This window comes from Equus przewalskii, chromosome 15 (assembly GCF_037783145.1).
Source record: "Equus przewalskii isolate Varuska chromosome 15, EquPr2, whole genome shotgun sequence".
NCBI classification, from domain to species: Eukaryota; Metazoa; Chordata; class Mammalia; order Perissodactyla; family Equidae; genus Equus; species Equus przewalskii.
This window is the reverse complement of record NC_091845.1, coordinates 54,684,042-54,698,790: the sequence shown is the minus strand read 5'-3', so window position 1 is coordinate 54,698,790 and position 14,749 is coordinate 54,684,042. Positions and strand designations below refer to the sequence as shown.

Sequence of the window (14,749 nt, the reverse complement as noted above, 5' to 3'; positions counted from 1 at the left end):
AGACCTTGTTTTCAAGTCTTTTGGATATTTTTCCAGAAGTGGGGTTACTGGGTTTTATGGTAGTTCTATTTTTAATTTTTTGAAGGGCCTCTACATTGTTTTCCATAGCAATTGCAGCATTTTAGAATCATATAAAGAGTTTCAGTTTCTCCGCATGCTCCCCAACACTTGTTATTTGCTGGTTTTTTATAGTAGCCATCCTAATACGTGTGAGGTGATATTTCACACTGTGGTTTTGATTTGCGTTTCTCTGATGATTAGTGATGTTGAGCATCTTTCATATACTAGTTGGTTATTTGTATATCATCTTTGAAGAAATGTCTTTTCAAGTCTTTTGCCCATTTCTAATTGGATTTGATTTTTTGTCATTGCATTACAGGAATTATTTATATATTCTGGGTATTAACTCCTTATCAGATATATGGTTTACAGATATTTTCTGCCATTCCATAGGTTGCCTTTTCACTCTGTTGATTGTGTCCTTTCATGCACAAAAGTTTATAAGTTGGATGTAGTCCCATTTGTCTATTTTTGCTTTTGTTGCCTGTACTTTCTGTGTCATATCCAAGAAACTGTTGCCAAATCAAATGTCAGGAAGCTTTTCCCATATGTTTTGTTCTAGGAATTTTATAGTTTTTGGTCTTAAGTTTAGCTCTTTAATCTATTTTTACTTAATTTCCATATATTGTATAAGATAAGGGTCCAATTTTATTCTTTTGCATGTGGATATCCAGTTGTCTCAACACCATTTGTTAAAGAGACTGTCCTTCCCTCATTCAGTGTTTTGTCACCTTGTTGAAGATCATCTGGCCATATACATAATTGCTTATCTCTTGGCTCCTTAGTGATTTCATTGATCTGTTTGTCTGTCTTTATGCAAGTACCACACTGTTTTGATTACCGTAGCTTTGTAATATGTTTTGAAATCAGGAATTGTGAGTCCACCAACTTTGTTCTTCTTTTTCAAAATTGTTTTGACTATTTGGGGGTTCCTTAAGGTTCCATATGATTTTTAGGATGAATTTTTCTATTTCCTCAGAAAATGCTCTTGGCACTTTGGTAGGGATAGTGTTGAATCTGTAGCTCGCTTTGGGTAGTATAGGGATCTAAGACACTAAGTCTTCCAATCCATGAACGTGAGTTGTTTTTCCATTTATTTGTGTGTCCTTTAATCTCTTTCAGCGGTACTTGAAGTTTTCCATGTACAAGTCTTTCACCTTCCTGTTTAGGTTATTCCTAAATATTTATTATTTTTGATGTTATTGTAAATCTTAAAAAAAAAATTTAATACAAATTTTAAGTCTTTGGCTTTTAAAGAGATTAGCAGTGACATAGTCAGCTGTGGAATATACAACTGGTATCCCACTCACCTACATCCTTCAGCTCTAAATATCCTATTTGCTCACCCGACTCCAAATGCTTCCATCTTTTAGTCTACCAAATTTTCCCATTCCACCACCAGTACAGAAAAGGAAGGGAACAGCAAAGATGCATTCTATGGTACCCTCTTGGGTCCGAGGACCAACACTTGGGACACAACCCTGGCTTGAAGGGCCCCAACCACAGAAGTCACAGACAAGACAACTTGTATGGTTGTAAAGAACTTGTAAAGAAGTAAAGTATTTAAACCACATCTGGGGACATGGGCTGAAGTCCAGCTAGGGCACAGGAATACCTGCCCTGTGATAATTCCATTACATGAGAATTTTGTGATGTATTGTTCATAAAATGAGCATCACGTGAGGTCCCACATTGGAGGTCTCTGTGATTCATTTCATGTACAAGTGTGCAGTGCCTGTTGAAGGAATGGTTCTTAAGGCAGTGGCAGCAACAGAAGCAGTACCAACTTCCATTCCCTAAACCCACCAGAGATAAGACTTGTCTCTGCACAGGCTCAAGGAGATGTTGAGTTCAACCACCATAACTTAATCCATAGCAAAAACAGCAAACAGAAAAAATCTATCTATCCCCCACGTTATATCTTTTTATTGTATTCTCTATCTGTGCTGTTTCACTTCTGAGCAGGAAGAATATTAAAAATCACTGTCCCCTTTTCAATTACTCTATTAGGAGTGAAAGAAGTCAAAGATCTCCTTTCCTCATTTTACAATGCAATTGCTATTTAGTTTGGAGGATTTATTTAAACTAAGCTATATCTTAAAACATACTCCCCACAGAGTTCCATGCATATTTATCCATATAATTCAATGTGATAAATATTTATTGAGGGAGGAGGATAGGAAAGACTTATCTTCAATGTGCCAGGTAATTCACATATGTTCTCACCAAACCCCATGAGGTAAGTAGTGTTGTTTCTTATCGCCTCCCTTGTACTGGGCAGTCAACCAATGCTCAGAAAAGGGCCTCCCTGCTGTTGGACTCAGAAACTGAGCCATGGTCTTTATGAGAGCAAAGCTCAAACCCAGTCCTTCCCCTCACTGCCCTGACAGCAACCTACTGTTTGTCCAACGGCAATTTGACCAAGTGCAACATTGTTCAAGATGAACATTTGTCGAAAAGAAATATTTCCAGTCACCAGATTTCCAAGGAATGGCAATCCTGACGCCCTCCTGAGCTAAATTTCAACTCTATATTGTGTCTTAAAATATTGTTAATCCTTTTCTTGTGTTCTCACAATTTCTTTTTTTTTTTTGCTTCTATCTTTTCAGCCAATTATTTTTTCCTCTATCACGTTTGTGATAAAAAATGTTGGAACAATCTAAGAATTCAGCAATGGGGTATTAATTAGAACACATTTAGATTCCAGTGTAAGAATTTCTTTGAACAATAGAAATGACATTCGTGCCCGTGTAAGAAGATAAAAACCAAACCAGATGAGTATGGCTGAAAAGCCTGGCCTAAAGTGAATGAGAAAAACATTTAAGCAAAACAAAAACCCCATCCCCAAGCCTCTCCTCTACCGAATTAAAATTGCTTTTTTTTCCTTTTTTTTTTTTCTGCCAGAAGCAATGCTGACTCATTACAGAAAATATAGATAAGCAGAAGAACCTAAGAAAAAAACCATGATCCACCCAATCATACACAACTACTTTTAATCCCCAGCTGTATATTCTTTCAGTTCCAGTTCCGTATGTATAAATAGATTATTAATTTTCAACAAAATGGACTCATTGTACATGCTATTTTGCAATCTATTATCATTTAAATAACCCGGAATTTACAGTTTTCAAACTAAACCCTATTTCTAAATAATTAATGCACTCCAGCATTTTATTATTACTAATGGTAGGGAGAAGAAATAATTGTTTGAAAATTAATCAAGAGATCAAAAATAAAAGAGAAAAAAATGTGAAAATTCTGAACATAGGTCAAAAAAAGGCTTAAAATATAAAAGTTTACAAAACTGCCCCATAAGGCTCCCAAATTACTAATATTTGAAATGATTAGTAAATGAGAGCATCAATTTTCAACCAGCTCATTATGTTTAATGAAGTTAAGGCAAGAACTGAGGAGCTGAATATGAAAAGTTCAATAAAATGCTTGATTGCCTAATAATAAAAGACCTAATAGATAAAATGATTTCATGGTTGTTTCTGGAATTTAAGGATTAGCCTAAGAAATGTAACTTGGCCAAGAGGACTAGATACGTCCAAGGGACGTAGGAATATGGAGAAAGAGGTGATTTCTTACCACTGATTACAGTAGCCAGAGGTTCTGCAAAAGTAAGCAAGATGCTCCCGCAAGAGAAACTACACAAAGTCACTGCATTATCGGAGCAAAATGTGGGTGCAACCAGAGCAAACACGGGCTGTCGAGAAGCAGGCAGAGCCGGGGCCGGAGGGAGTGGGGGAGGGATAGCGACGCTTCATTGAGCTGTTAGAGCCTCTTCAAGCAGAATGTAAACTCCTCCCCACGGGGGTTACCTTCATGCGAATAATGCACGTTGCAACCCCTTTCCTCACCACAGCTGTGCTGCACAGAGAGGACTAGAGGATTCTGATTGCTTTGGGGCATCCAGCCTCTACAGATAAATAGAACTTATAAGTCCCAATCTGTATTGCTGTGTGCAGGGTCACAACCTAAAGTTCTTGGCAAAAAGCATAAAATAGGCAGTGGATCAAAAAAAGATAATGGAATTGATATGGTGCCTCAGAGCTTCAGTCCCAAGTGTAGCCTGCCACTCGCCTCCACTTAACAATGATATTCCTAATAATAGCAGTTAATGTACATAGAGCGCTTACAATGAATGAGCCAGGCAATGTGCTAAAGGTTCACAGGTATCATTTCATTTAATTCTCACTAGGACTCTGCAAGATGGTTCTGTTATTAGTTACAGATGAGGAAGCTGGACCAGAGAATCTGGGCAGCATGCCCAAGGTTATGTCTAGAGTTCATTAACCAGTGGTACCCAGACTCCAAAGTAGTATGTCACCTCACTTCTTTATATTTGGTAATAACAGAGTGCCTGTTGTATACAGAAGGAGGAAGGGCTAGGGTGCTATAAACTGGAATTCAAAAGAAGGTAACCTTCAAGGAAAATGTTGAACCATGAGCATGCAAATAGCAAAATCCAGATTGTAGAGAATTCTATAAGCCAAATGGCCCAGGTTCTTCAACAGATAAATTATAAGCATAGAAAGAGACAGGAGGGTAAACCTACAATACAAATTAAAACATATATCATAATTTTTTAAATGGGTAAGTCTAGATCGTTAAGTCTAGGAATGCATACTTGGATGGTTAGACTATAAAAAAGGCAAGAAAGTAACTACCATCAACGCCAGGGTAATGGTAATTCATAGGGGAGGGAATGGGCTATGACTGGAATGGGGCCCACGATAGGGGCTACTAGGACAATGGAGAAATTATATTTCTCCATCTAGGTGGTGGTTCCAAGTGTATAAAATGATAGCTGGCTGTTCTATAGATGCAACCCCTCACAATCTGAAAGGAGTTTAATAAACACAAAACAGAACCAACCACCATGGAGTTCCATGATTCTCAGGAATCATCTGAAACTCAAGGTGAAAGGAAAGTGTGAAGGGGACTATACCAGAGTTATAATGGGAAGGGATTCTATTTTGGGGATATTATTTTCTTTTAGGTATTTTTCCCTTTCCATACCCATCTTACCACAGTGGGATGGAACAGGGGTATCACCCTCAATGCAAGAGATCAGGGCTTTATAGGAGGGCTGGGGATGGGGTCTCAGGGACACTTGGTGAGATTATCAGAGTGCCGGTGAGGGAAAAATCTCAAAAACTAGGTAAGGATTTCCTTCAAGACTGAAAAGCAGTTCCCCTCATAGAAGAAAAAGTGATGCTGCTGGCGGATTCTGGAAAAAGAGGCCCAAGGTCCCACTTCTCAGTCTGAAAACTGAAGAAGCAAGGAGACGTTAGAAAGAAACAATACCATGATGTTCCCAGGAATGGTGTAGAAGCAGCAGTATAATTTCTGCAAAGTATATAAATATGTAAGGTTAAAGTTTACTCATTCACATCTCTATTGCCAAAGAATGCTGATTTTTTTCTTTTTCTTTTGAAAGGAAGAAGCCACCCTATTGTACAAAGGTTCTTGTTCCTGGAGCTAACTCTGCAAATACAGAAAGAATACTCAACAGTAGCCGCCTTGAAAGCTACTCAGGTACAGACACAAAACAATTAGGGAACACTTACAAATTAGGTATTCATGAACTGTTATAATATTTTTACATAACAAGGGAGGGAAAGCCAAGGGCAGAGGGGAGACCATAAGTTAGCTTAACCATGATTTGCAGCAAAGCAATGCATTCAACATGGCAACAGGTTGGAAAGTTAATATCCTTACTCACTGGCTTTGAGTCAGCCTTCTTTTTCACTTTGAGTTTCTTTTTCAATTACTCATCTCTTTTAAATGAATTATGCTACTTTATAACCCTGAGGAGCTGGAAATTATCTAAATGTTCAAAAAGAGTTAGGAAGGCAAATCTGGAAAATTAGTTCAGAAGAAAACCTAGTTGTCCAGTGACAGGGGATTGGGTGATGCAGGGTAAGCGATCTATGATTCTGTTTTATGGTATATGTTTCTCGTATTGTGTTTCCTAATCCTTACAAAAGAAAGCAAGTTCATGACGTAAGAATCAGACAGATAAACAAGCAAAAAAAAGAACAAATTTAAGGGATATCCACAATCCCACCTACCCAGAGGCAACACCTATTAATCCTTTGTTATCTGTCCACCTAGAGCCTCTCGCAATATACGATCATTTTCCAAAAACAGAATGCCTTCATGTAGTGTTTTATAACCAATCATAATTTGTTTAAGCCATCCAGCTAAAGTATTTTTATATGTTTTAAATAATGCCCTATTGATTGACATGTAAATACTTACAAATTTTCACTATTAGAAACAACTCTCAGGAGGAAAAAGTGAATATGAATTCAAAACTTAAATGCAAAAGCAATAGGGATTAAAGTATTTTAGCAATCAAGCATTGTCGCCTCCCATCCCTCTCTTTTTCATTCGTGCATTCACTTATTCAACAAATATATGTTGACTATATGTACCTACTATGTGCCTGGCGCTTTACTAGATGCTGGGGATCCAGTAAACAGAAAGATGTGGTCCATGCCCTCATGGACTTTATGCAAGAAACACAGACATAAACAAACAATTACAAAACAGTTTGAAGAGTGCTGTGATATGGGCAACACAGGGTTTACCAAATTACTTACACTAGAAAAATCGATGAGCAAGGATAGAAATCTTGAAGTCAGTTGTGAGGGTAACTCCACTATGCCATTGACCAAATTGCTTTCTGAAAATCACTTTCCCACATATCTCCGGGACTCTTCACTCATCCTTCCGTTTTAATATATAAATTAACTTCTCCTCAGTCTTTCCCAAAAATGAAAGCCCAGATTGCAAAGACAGAGCAGCAGCAGACAAAACACTCAGAGTGTGCGGCTGATCACACATCTGACAGACTTCCTGCAGCCCCGGGTAAATTGCGCTCAATAGTGTTGGACAGCTGCATGAATTACACCCTGGGCTTTCTTTCGGTAAGGTTGCCTGGTACAAACACTTTCCAGCTACCTCATTAATCTCGACATCCAATTTTCTGAATATAATAAGTTTATTGATGGACAGTCTACTCTCAGCCAGACACTGTATATTATTCCTACTCCTCACAATAATTTTAAACAGTGGTTGTTTTTATCCCTACTTTACAGATGAAGAAACTGAGACTCACAGAGGTTAAATTACTATTCAGAGCTCCGCAGTGGGAGCAGGCTGTAAGCTAGAGTATTTGCTATGTATTCTCTCCTTCCTCTGTTCCCACAGTTACCCACGGAGACAGCAGGGGTCCTCTGTGGGTCTGCCTGCTCCCAGGGCACCGCCTTCCAAAATGAACCCATCTGCCTTGGCCTAAGAGGAATGTGACCGGTAAACCTGCTCCGAGAAAACAGCTGTTAGAGAGTGTGTCCCCTGGGGCACTGCCCTTTTCCCTCAGAAAGGCCAGCTGCCTTTCATTCCAAGCAACCAAAGTGTTCCTGCCATACCAGCAAAGCACACGTCCCCACCCTGGCGAGAGGGCTGGCGTGAGCTGCCTCCACCAGACTGCCACATGCAACCCTGCCCTTAGTGTGGACTTCCGAATACTGACAGCCTTTCCTTCCATCTCTCCCACCCGAGAGGAAGAGGAAAGAATGCTGCTGTCCTTTCAATGAGCTTAGAGCCACATTCCAGGGCCCACTCCAGCATTCCTCCTGTGATCCCTGAGGAGGCAGGCAAAGGATGCTGTTCTTGGTCACTTGTGGACATTCAACATCGTGGCCCAGCAGGAGACTGCGCGGGCCCTGGGTCAGATGTTGGGGGTGTGGGCTCTGGAGTCAGATCACCTATGTTGAATGCACAGAGCTGACAGTCACCCTCAAAAAAAAAAAAAAAAAGAGCAGCCAATAGTAGTTCCCCTCCCACTGACTTGTTAATAAGGGTGAGATATGATAGTGCTTGCAGCTCAGCACAGCAGATAGTAAGTGTTCAATAAACGTTAGCACTTCTTATTCTAAATGAGAGATCATCCACGGGTGATGAATTTTTCCTGCAGTGGGTTTCATTTATTTTTTATTTATTTATTAAAAAAAAATTTTCTTTTTAAGATTGGCCCTGAGCTATCTGTTGCCAATCTTCTTTTTTTCTTCTTCTTCTTCTCCCCAAAGCCCCCCAGCACATAGTTGTATATTCTAGTTGTAAGTCCTTCTAGTTCTACTATGTAGGACGCCGTTTCAACATGGCTTGACGAGCGGTGCCAGGTCCGCGCCCAGGATCTGAAGCAGGGAAACCCTGGGCCACGGAAGCGGAAGCGGAGAATGCATGCATGAACTTAACCATTCAGCCACAGGGCTGGCCTTGGCTTTCATTTAAATAATGATAAGAAGGAGTAAAAAAAAAGTGAAAAGATTACAGAAAGAAAGGAAAAGAAGAGATAAAGACAGGGCAAAGAAAAAATTACCCAGAAATATTGTTCCTGAATGTCACGGTTTCAATTTTATTACAATGTACCAGAAAAAAACAGAAAAAAATTCTGCCCCCTTCCATTAAAACTTGAAATTTGCTTTCATTTTAAAAATGTTTCAACCAGAATCAAAGCTGAATAAAAATAAAAACATGACTTTGCAGGCTCAATTATGTGGAAGGTTTGTGTTGTTATTTCGAACCATAGGGGAAAATATTGAGTCCAAAAAATTCTTTATTTTTAGTGAAATTAAAATTTGAGTCTGATGTCATGAATTGCCTAAACTTCTCTTGGATATACTATAGCAAGATCATAAATTGTATAGAAGCATAGAGTAGAATAAGAATTTTTTCTTTTTTCTTTTTTTTTTTGAGGACGATTAGCCCGAGCTAACTGCTGCCAATCCTCCTCTTTTTGCTGAGGAAGACTGGCCCTGAGCTAACATCCATGCCCATCTTCCTCTACTTTATATGTGGGACGCCTACCACAGCATGGCTTGCCAAGCGGTGCTATGTCCACATCCAGGATCCAAACCAGGGAACCCCGGGCCACCGAAGCAGAATGTGTGCACTTAACTGCTGCGCCACCGGGCTGGCCCCTAGAAGAAGAATTCTTGATCTGCAACAGGATTCCCTATGACATTCTTCCCCGATGTATAGGTCTGTAACAGGCATCTCATTTAATATACTCGTCAAATGTCACATTGCACGATCTTGTCATACATACTTGGAAATTTACTAAGCCTGACAGATACATATCGTAGAGTCTTTTAAGATATCACAGTAAGCATTTGGCACAATTAAGTGTTATTAAGCATGTCATCGACTTATCGCTGGCTCAAGATAACCAAATAGTGGCCAAAGCCTTCTGGTGTCCTCCGGAATTCAGACTGAAGGTTGAACTTCACACTTCACCCTTCATATATGGCATACATGAGGGCATCACAGGCTACAGACATGCCTGGTTACAGGACACATGCTTAATTTAGGAAGAATAGATAATTTTTCTGTGCTTCCATCAGAGTTCTAAAGGGCGTATGGCTTTAAAACAGGAATTAAGGTTCAAAACAAAACAAAACAAACAAACAAAACCGTGCAGGGTATGGCAGTCAGACACCACTGTTCTGCTCATCTTTGCTTCGCATGAAGAAGCCTGCCACGTTATTAGGATTTTTTACATCAACAATTGAATTTATACTTCTCAATCAGTTCTCGAGCCAAATGTCTTAAATTACAGTGTATGCCGACCCTATCAACACAAAAGTAATAGTTTAACAAAAAGCTCCAGCAGTTTAAAGTGCCAGTTTTTTATACCATATAAATGAAAACCATAACAATGTAACTTAAAAAAAATTTTTTTTTACAGGCCAGGAATGAAATGGTTCTTACAGCACGTGGTTCTTGCTCTGCCAACTACTGCGCAAAATTCCCCACCCTGAAAATGACTGATCCACAGGGAACCCAGACCAGCGTACCTGACGCACCTGTCGAGCCCCAGACCCCAGGGAATTTCAACTTAACGCAGCTTCATTAAGCCGTGTTCAGTACAATCCGAAAGGGTTATTGATGCAAGGAGGAGTTATTCCTGGAGGAGGGCTCCTCCTAAAAGGTCAACAATTAACTAGTTAGTGAAAATGCCTGAATAGCGATAATAATGACCTTTCCAAGCAGAGGTTCTTAACCAAGGGGGACACGCAGGCAGTTAAGGGATCTAGCTTGAAATCTTCAGCAAACATCCAAACTTGTGTATCTACAGGTGAATTTTGGTGGGAAAAGGGTTCAGAGTATTTCATCATACGTCCAAAAGCTATCTGGACCCTTCTCTCGCAAAAGCTGGTAGCCCCTGTTTTACAGCGGAACTAAGTGACACCGGAGTTACAAAGTCAGTTTGGGACTTCTGCTGCCCAACGCCGTCTTTAAACAACTAACGTCCGGGTCTCCCCTCCACAAGCATTAGGGCATCACTCGCTGTGTAAGATCAAAGTAGCCTCTTAATGCCTGTGTGTAGAGCAGCGGGGCGGAGGTGGGAGGGCGGGGGTGATGCCATGCGTGTCTCCTAGTAGAAGCAAAACCATCTTTCTTTCAGGGAAGGTACTTCCACTCTGCCTACGGATACCCGCAGCAGCGCGCCAAGCAGTGAAAGCCCAATTTGCGTTTCATTTAACAAACCTGCCCGGTGCCCATTATGTTCCAGGCGCAGTTGTCCGCGCTTTACGAAAGTTAGCTTGTTTAATTCCAAAAATAACCCTAAAAGGTGCAGAAAAGGGTGCAAAAATCCATGAAGGTGGGGACTTCCTACCCGCCCCAGCCGCTTTCCGAAGAACTAACACTCCTCCTCGTCCCCCAGGTCAACCAGCACCCGGGAGAGGAAAACCCGCGTGGGGGGCGGTTAAGGACTAAAAATGCAGCCCCGCCGAAGCGAGTCGTTACCGTCTACCGGGCACTCGCGGTCCGGATCGCTGCTCATCGCTGCTCCCCCACTCCGGGCTGCCCCCGGACGCGGCTCCCACAGTCTAGGCGGCGACGGCTGCGGTTGCTGAGGCAGCGCCCCCCTTGGGGACCCGCAGGTGCAGGCGGCAGCCGCCGGGCGCACGCCGCTGCGAGGGGAGGGACGAGGGCGCGCGCTCGGCGCTGCTTTCCCTTTGCCTTCCGAGGCTCCAGTGCCAGCCTGCTACAGCCCGCGCCTCTCTATTAATACTTGGCGTGCGGCTGGCCACATGCCACGGAATGGACCCAGGGTCAGGGTCCCTCGGCCCTCGGTGGGAAGGGGCGGGGAAGAGTGTGTAGGAGCGTGGGTAATTTGCTTGGGTACAAATAGGCAGGGAGTACCCCAGGCAGCCCTCTTAAGGTAGAGACTGGGCGAGGCAGGCGAGTGAGTCTTGGCCTATGACCTTCCTAGCGTCCAGCTTTGGGGAGCAACCACCTCGCAGGGACTGACCTGGCCCGAGGAGCCCTAAGCTAAATATGATGCCTGCTCCAGGCCACCCGCTCGGGGAACCTATTTTAAGGCGTCCGCGGTGAACAGGAGCCACTACCCATTCATTCAGGACTGCCTTGACATTTAAGAGTTGTACAAGCGAATTCCTTTTCCCTGATCCGATTTCAGCCTTTGCCTGTGGAAAATTCCAAGTTTGGAGAAGGGAAAGGGGTAGGCACCTTGTTGCCGGTGGTCATGAGCAAAAGGAGGTGGTGAATTAGAAAGGCCCCACATTTGTTTAGTCTTTAGGCTAAAATTTTCTCAGCGCTGTATTTCTTCCAGCAAGCCTGGGAGAGTTGGGTTTCAGCCATGATCCCATTGTAAATTTAAATTTAATCAGCCAGGGCTGCTTTTTTGTCATTCCTCCAACAAGCTGTATGTTTAAAGTTAAATTCCCTTGGGAGCTTTTAACTTAGGCTGTTGATATGATAGGAGCAATCAGTTAATGTCATTTCAAAGCACATTTATGACAACTACATTACTGAACAGCATTTGTTATCCAGATCCTTCAACAAGAAAAAAAGAAAAAAAAAATTCCTGGTTGACTTTTGCGCAGAGCCTAGCATCATTTCTTAGCAGGTGAATTATTTCCTCTGGCTAGCATGATTAAAGTCCATATCTGTGAAGACAATCCAGACCTTTTCTCTCAAATAAGAATTGATTATTCCTAACATAGCTACAACTAGAGTTATTAAAAATATTACAGTAATTAAGACGCTGCAGACAAATTTTATAAAGTTTCTGAGACCCTCTCCCCATCTACACTTTGGCATCCAATTTCACCAGAAAAAGGGCTGAGGCCTGGTAATGAAAGCATAAATAAGAACTTCAGGAGTTAATCTTCGGTAACTCTATTAAAAAATACTGAAAGAAGTATATGTTCGGGAAGGTTTCTCATTTTTATTTTTTCAGCGTTATGATAAGTGAACCTTCTCTATTCCAACTCAAAACGGTGAGCAGAATCAGCCGCTGCTGAATTATGTGTCTCTGTGTGTGAAGCAAACCAGGGCCAGCCGGGGCCTATACGAGGAACCCTCCCCAGCCCTCCCCTCCCCAGCCTCAACCAGGGAACATGCCCTTCAAAATTTCTTAGATTGAAAACCAGAAACTGCTCTAGGAGCTCACCTGTTACTAGCTTATTTCAACTCCCATATTTATTCCTATCACAAAGGCATTGTGTTATATTCTTTCTTGCTTTCATTCTTCAATTATAGGGCACTTCTCTTGTGGCAGTTACTAGAGATTTAAAGGAAAGTCCTGCCGTCAGAGGACTTTAGCATAGTTGAGAGACAGGCTTAGCATCAGCTAAACTTTCTGAGATATTCTACGTTCCGTGAAAGATACGGGGTGCTGAGGAGCCACAGCTGAGGGATGGTTAATTCGGCTTGAAGGATTAAGAAATGTTTCTAACCAGGAGTGACCATTTTCGCTAAGGATAGTTGCTATCCTTTTTAAACACGTACTATGAATTAGGCACTCTGCTAAATGCTTCTCAGACATTCCCTGCTATAATCCTTATAAGAACGGGAATTTTATTAGTGTCCCCTTTTGCAGATGGACAAACAGAGGCTCAGCTTAAGTAACTTGCCCACAAACACAGAGGTGAGGATTTCCAGAGCCGTGATTGGAATGTAGGTCTCTGTAATTACAAAGCCTGTGCCCAGTGGCTCCGCTAGATTGCGTTGATTAGCAAAGACACTTTCCACAATCTGTAGTAAGAGCTTTTCACCAAAACCTTGCAGAAAAAATGAGTCCTTAGAGAGGACAAAGACAGGCCAGTTGATGTTTGGGACACTGGACCGCACCCAGGCAGCCATGCTTCCCTCACAGCACAGCTTCTACTTTTCATAACAAGACAGGACGCAAAAATGACTCCGAAAGACTTGGGAATCAGTGTCCCAGGTGAGACTGCTGTGAAAACAGCATTCGTTAATTCATAAGTCCGTTCAACATCTGTTGAGCACCTCCTACATTATACATGCTTTACTGGAAGCTGATTTCAACTCAACAACAGATTCCCCTAGACTCTTAGATTCTAGGAATCCCCTAGATTCTTCCAAGGAATTAGGAATTTACATTCAGACAAAGAGAAAGGAAGTATGTCTGCACGCAGAGTTGGCCATTGGGCTAATTTACTCAAAATTCAAAAAAGATGCCTTTTGCTCAACAGGACGTGAAAGAGAAGAAGATCCTGAGCATCTATAGCAGGAAGAAAATTTCCAGCAGTCACACCTACTCCAGGAGGCCCACAAATTGTATTGGGCTAAAAGTATAGTGACATGCCCAACTTGGAGGCAGCAAAATATGATGATTAGGAATCCGCGGTCTTTGTTGTCAGATAAACCCTACATTTAAATGCTGACCCATCTGATACTGGGTCAATGGTGATCCAATACTGGGTCAATCCAGTACTGTCCAGTGAATGAGTAACTTGAGTACGTTGTATAACTAGCCTAAAGCTCCACATCTATATAATGAGATCAACAGTACAAACCCTATAGGATTTTTACATGATAATCTGTTTATTGGTAAAGAAGTGTTTCCGGTTGCTAGTAGTAGAGAGCTAAGATCAGCAGAGGAGGTAGGTGGTCTATAGTTGGTATTGCAGCTCCATGTTTTCATCTGGGACCTAGAAGCCTTCTAATTTTCTGCTCCAGCATGCTTAATAAAGGCTTTCAGTCTCAGGACTTCCTCATGTCACAAAATGGCTGCCAGAACTCCAGACTGATTCATGTCCAAACAAGGAGAAGGAAAGGGGAAAAGGCAAAAGTAGCACCTGGTAGCTGAGTCAGGTCTCTTAAAATAACTTTCTTGGAAGCCTTATCCAACAACTTCTATGTAAAATTCAATAGACGCTACCTCTGCGAGAGAAACAGAGAAATTGTGTGTGCGTGTGCATGTGTGTGCGTGTGTGTTAGCCTGGGTGCTTTAGGGGTTCTGTGATCAAGGAAAAGGGAGAGAATGAAGTTGAGTAGGCAGCCAGCAATCTCTGCTAGAGTGAGAAAAACATTTGACACAGTGCCTGGCACAAAGTAAATGCTGAAGAACGAAAAAGACAGAGAGAGAAAGTAACTATGTTAGAGACTAAAGAAGATCCCAAAAGAAATAGATGACAATAAGACTAGTTTAAATGTGTGTGCATGTTGGCTTGGGGTGGGGAGAATTGGGGGGCAGGGAGTTGGGTCAGATGAGTATTTTTCATGAAAGAACGTTCATTCATTTTATAAATTTTAAGCAGAGCTCAAAACTTCCAGGAAACATCATTTAGATTATAATCAGCATGTTTTGGTGCTAAAAACCTGAGAAGGAACACAA

General features: G+C 41.6%; 1 protein-coding gene across 11 annotated transcripts in view; it reads right to left on the bottom strand.

Annotated features, from left to right (window-relative positions):
- The window catches only part of GADL1 (glutamate decarboxylase like 1), a 158,046-nt gene extending 146,575 nt beyond the window's left edge, over window positions 1-11,471 (bottom strand). For 4 of the 11 annotated variants that reach the window (XR_011527110.1, XR_011527108.1, XM_070575913.1 and 1 more), the window contains exon 1: window positions 10,888-11,392. Coding sequence is in view for 4 of the 11 variants with exons in the window: in XM_070575913.1 (XP_070432014.1) it covers window positions 10,888-10,924 (37 nt within the window). In the remaining 7 variants the exon portion in view is untranslated. Of the gene's footprint in view, window positions 1-9,932; window positions 10,060-10,626; window positions 10,705-10,887 lie in introns of all 11 variants that reach the window. The other 7 variants (XR_011527107.1, XM_070575910.1, XR_011527111.1 and 4 more) reach the window with 5 other exon arrangements.
- Window positions 11,472-14,749: the final 3,278 nt, after the last annotated feature.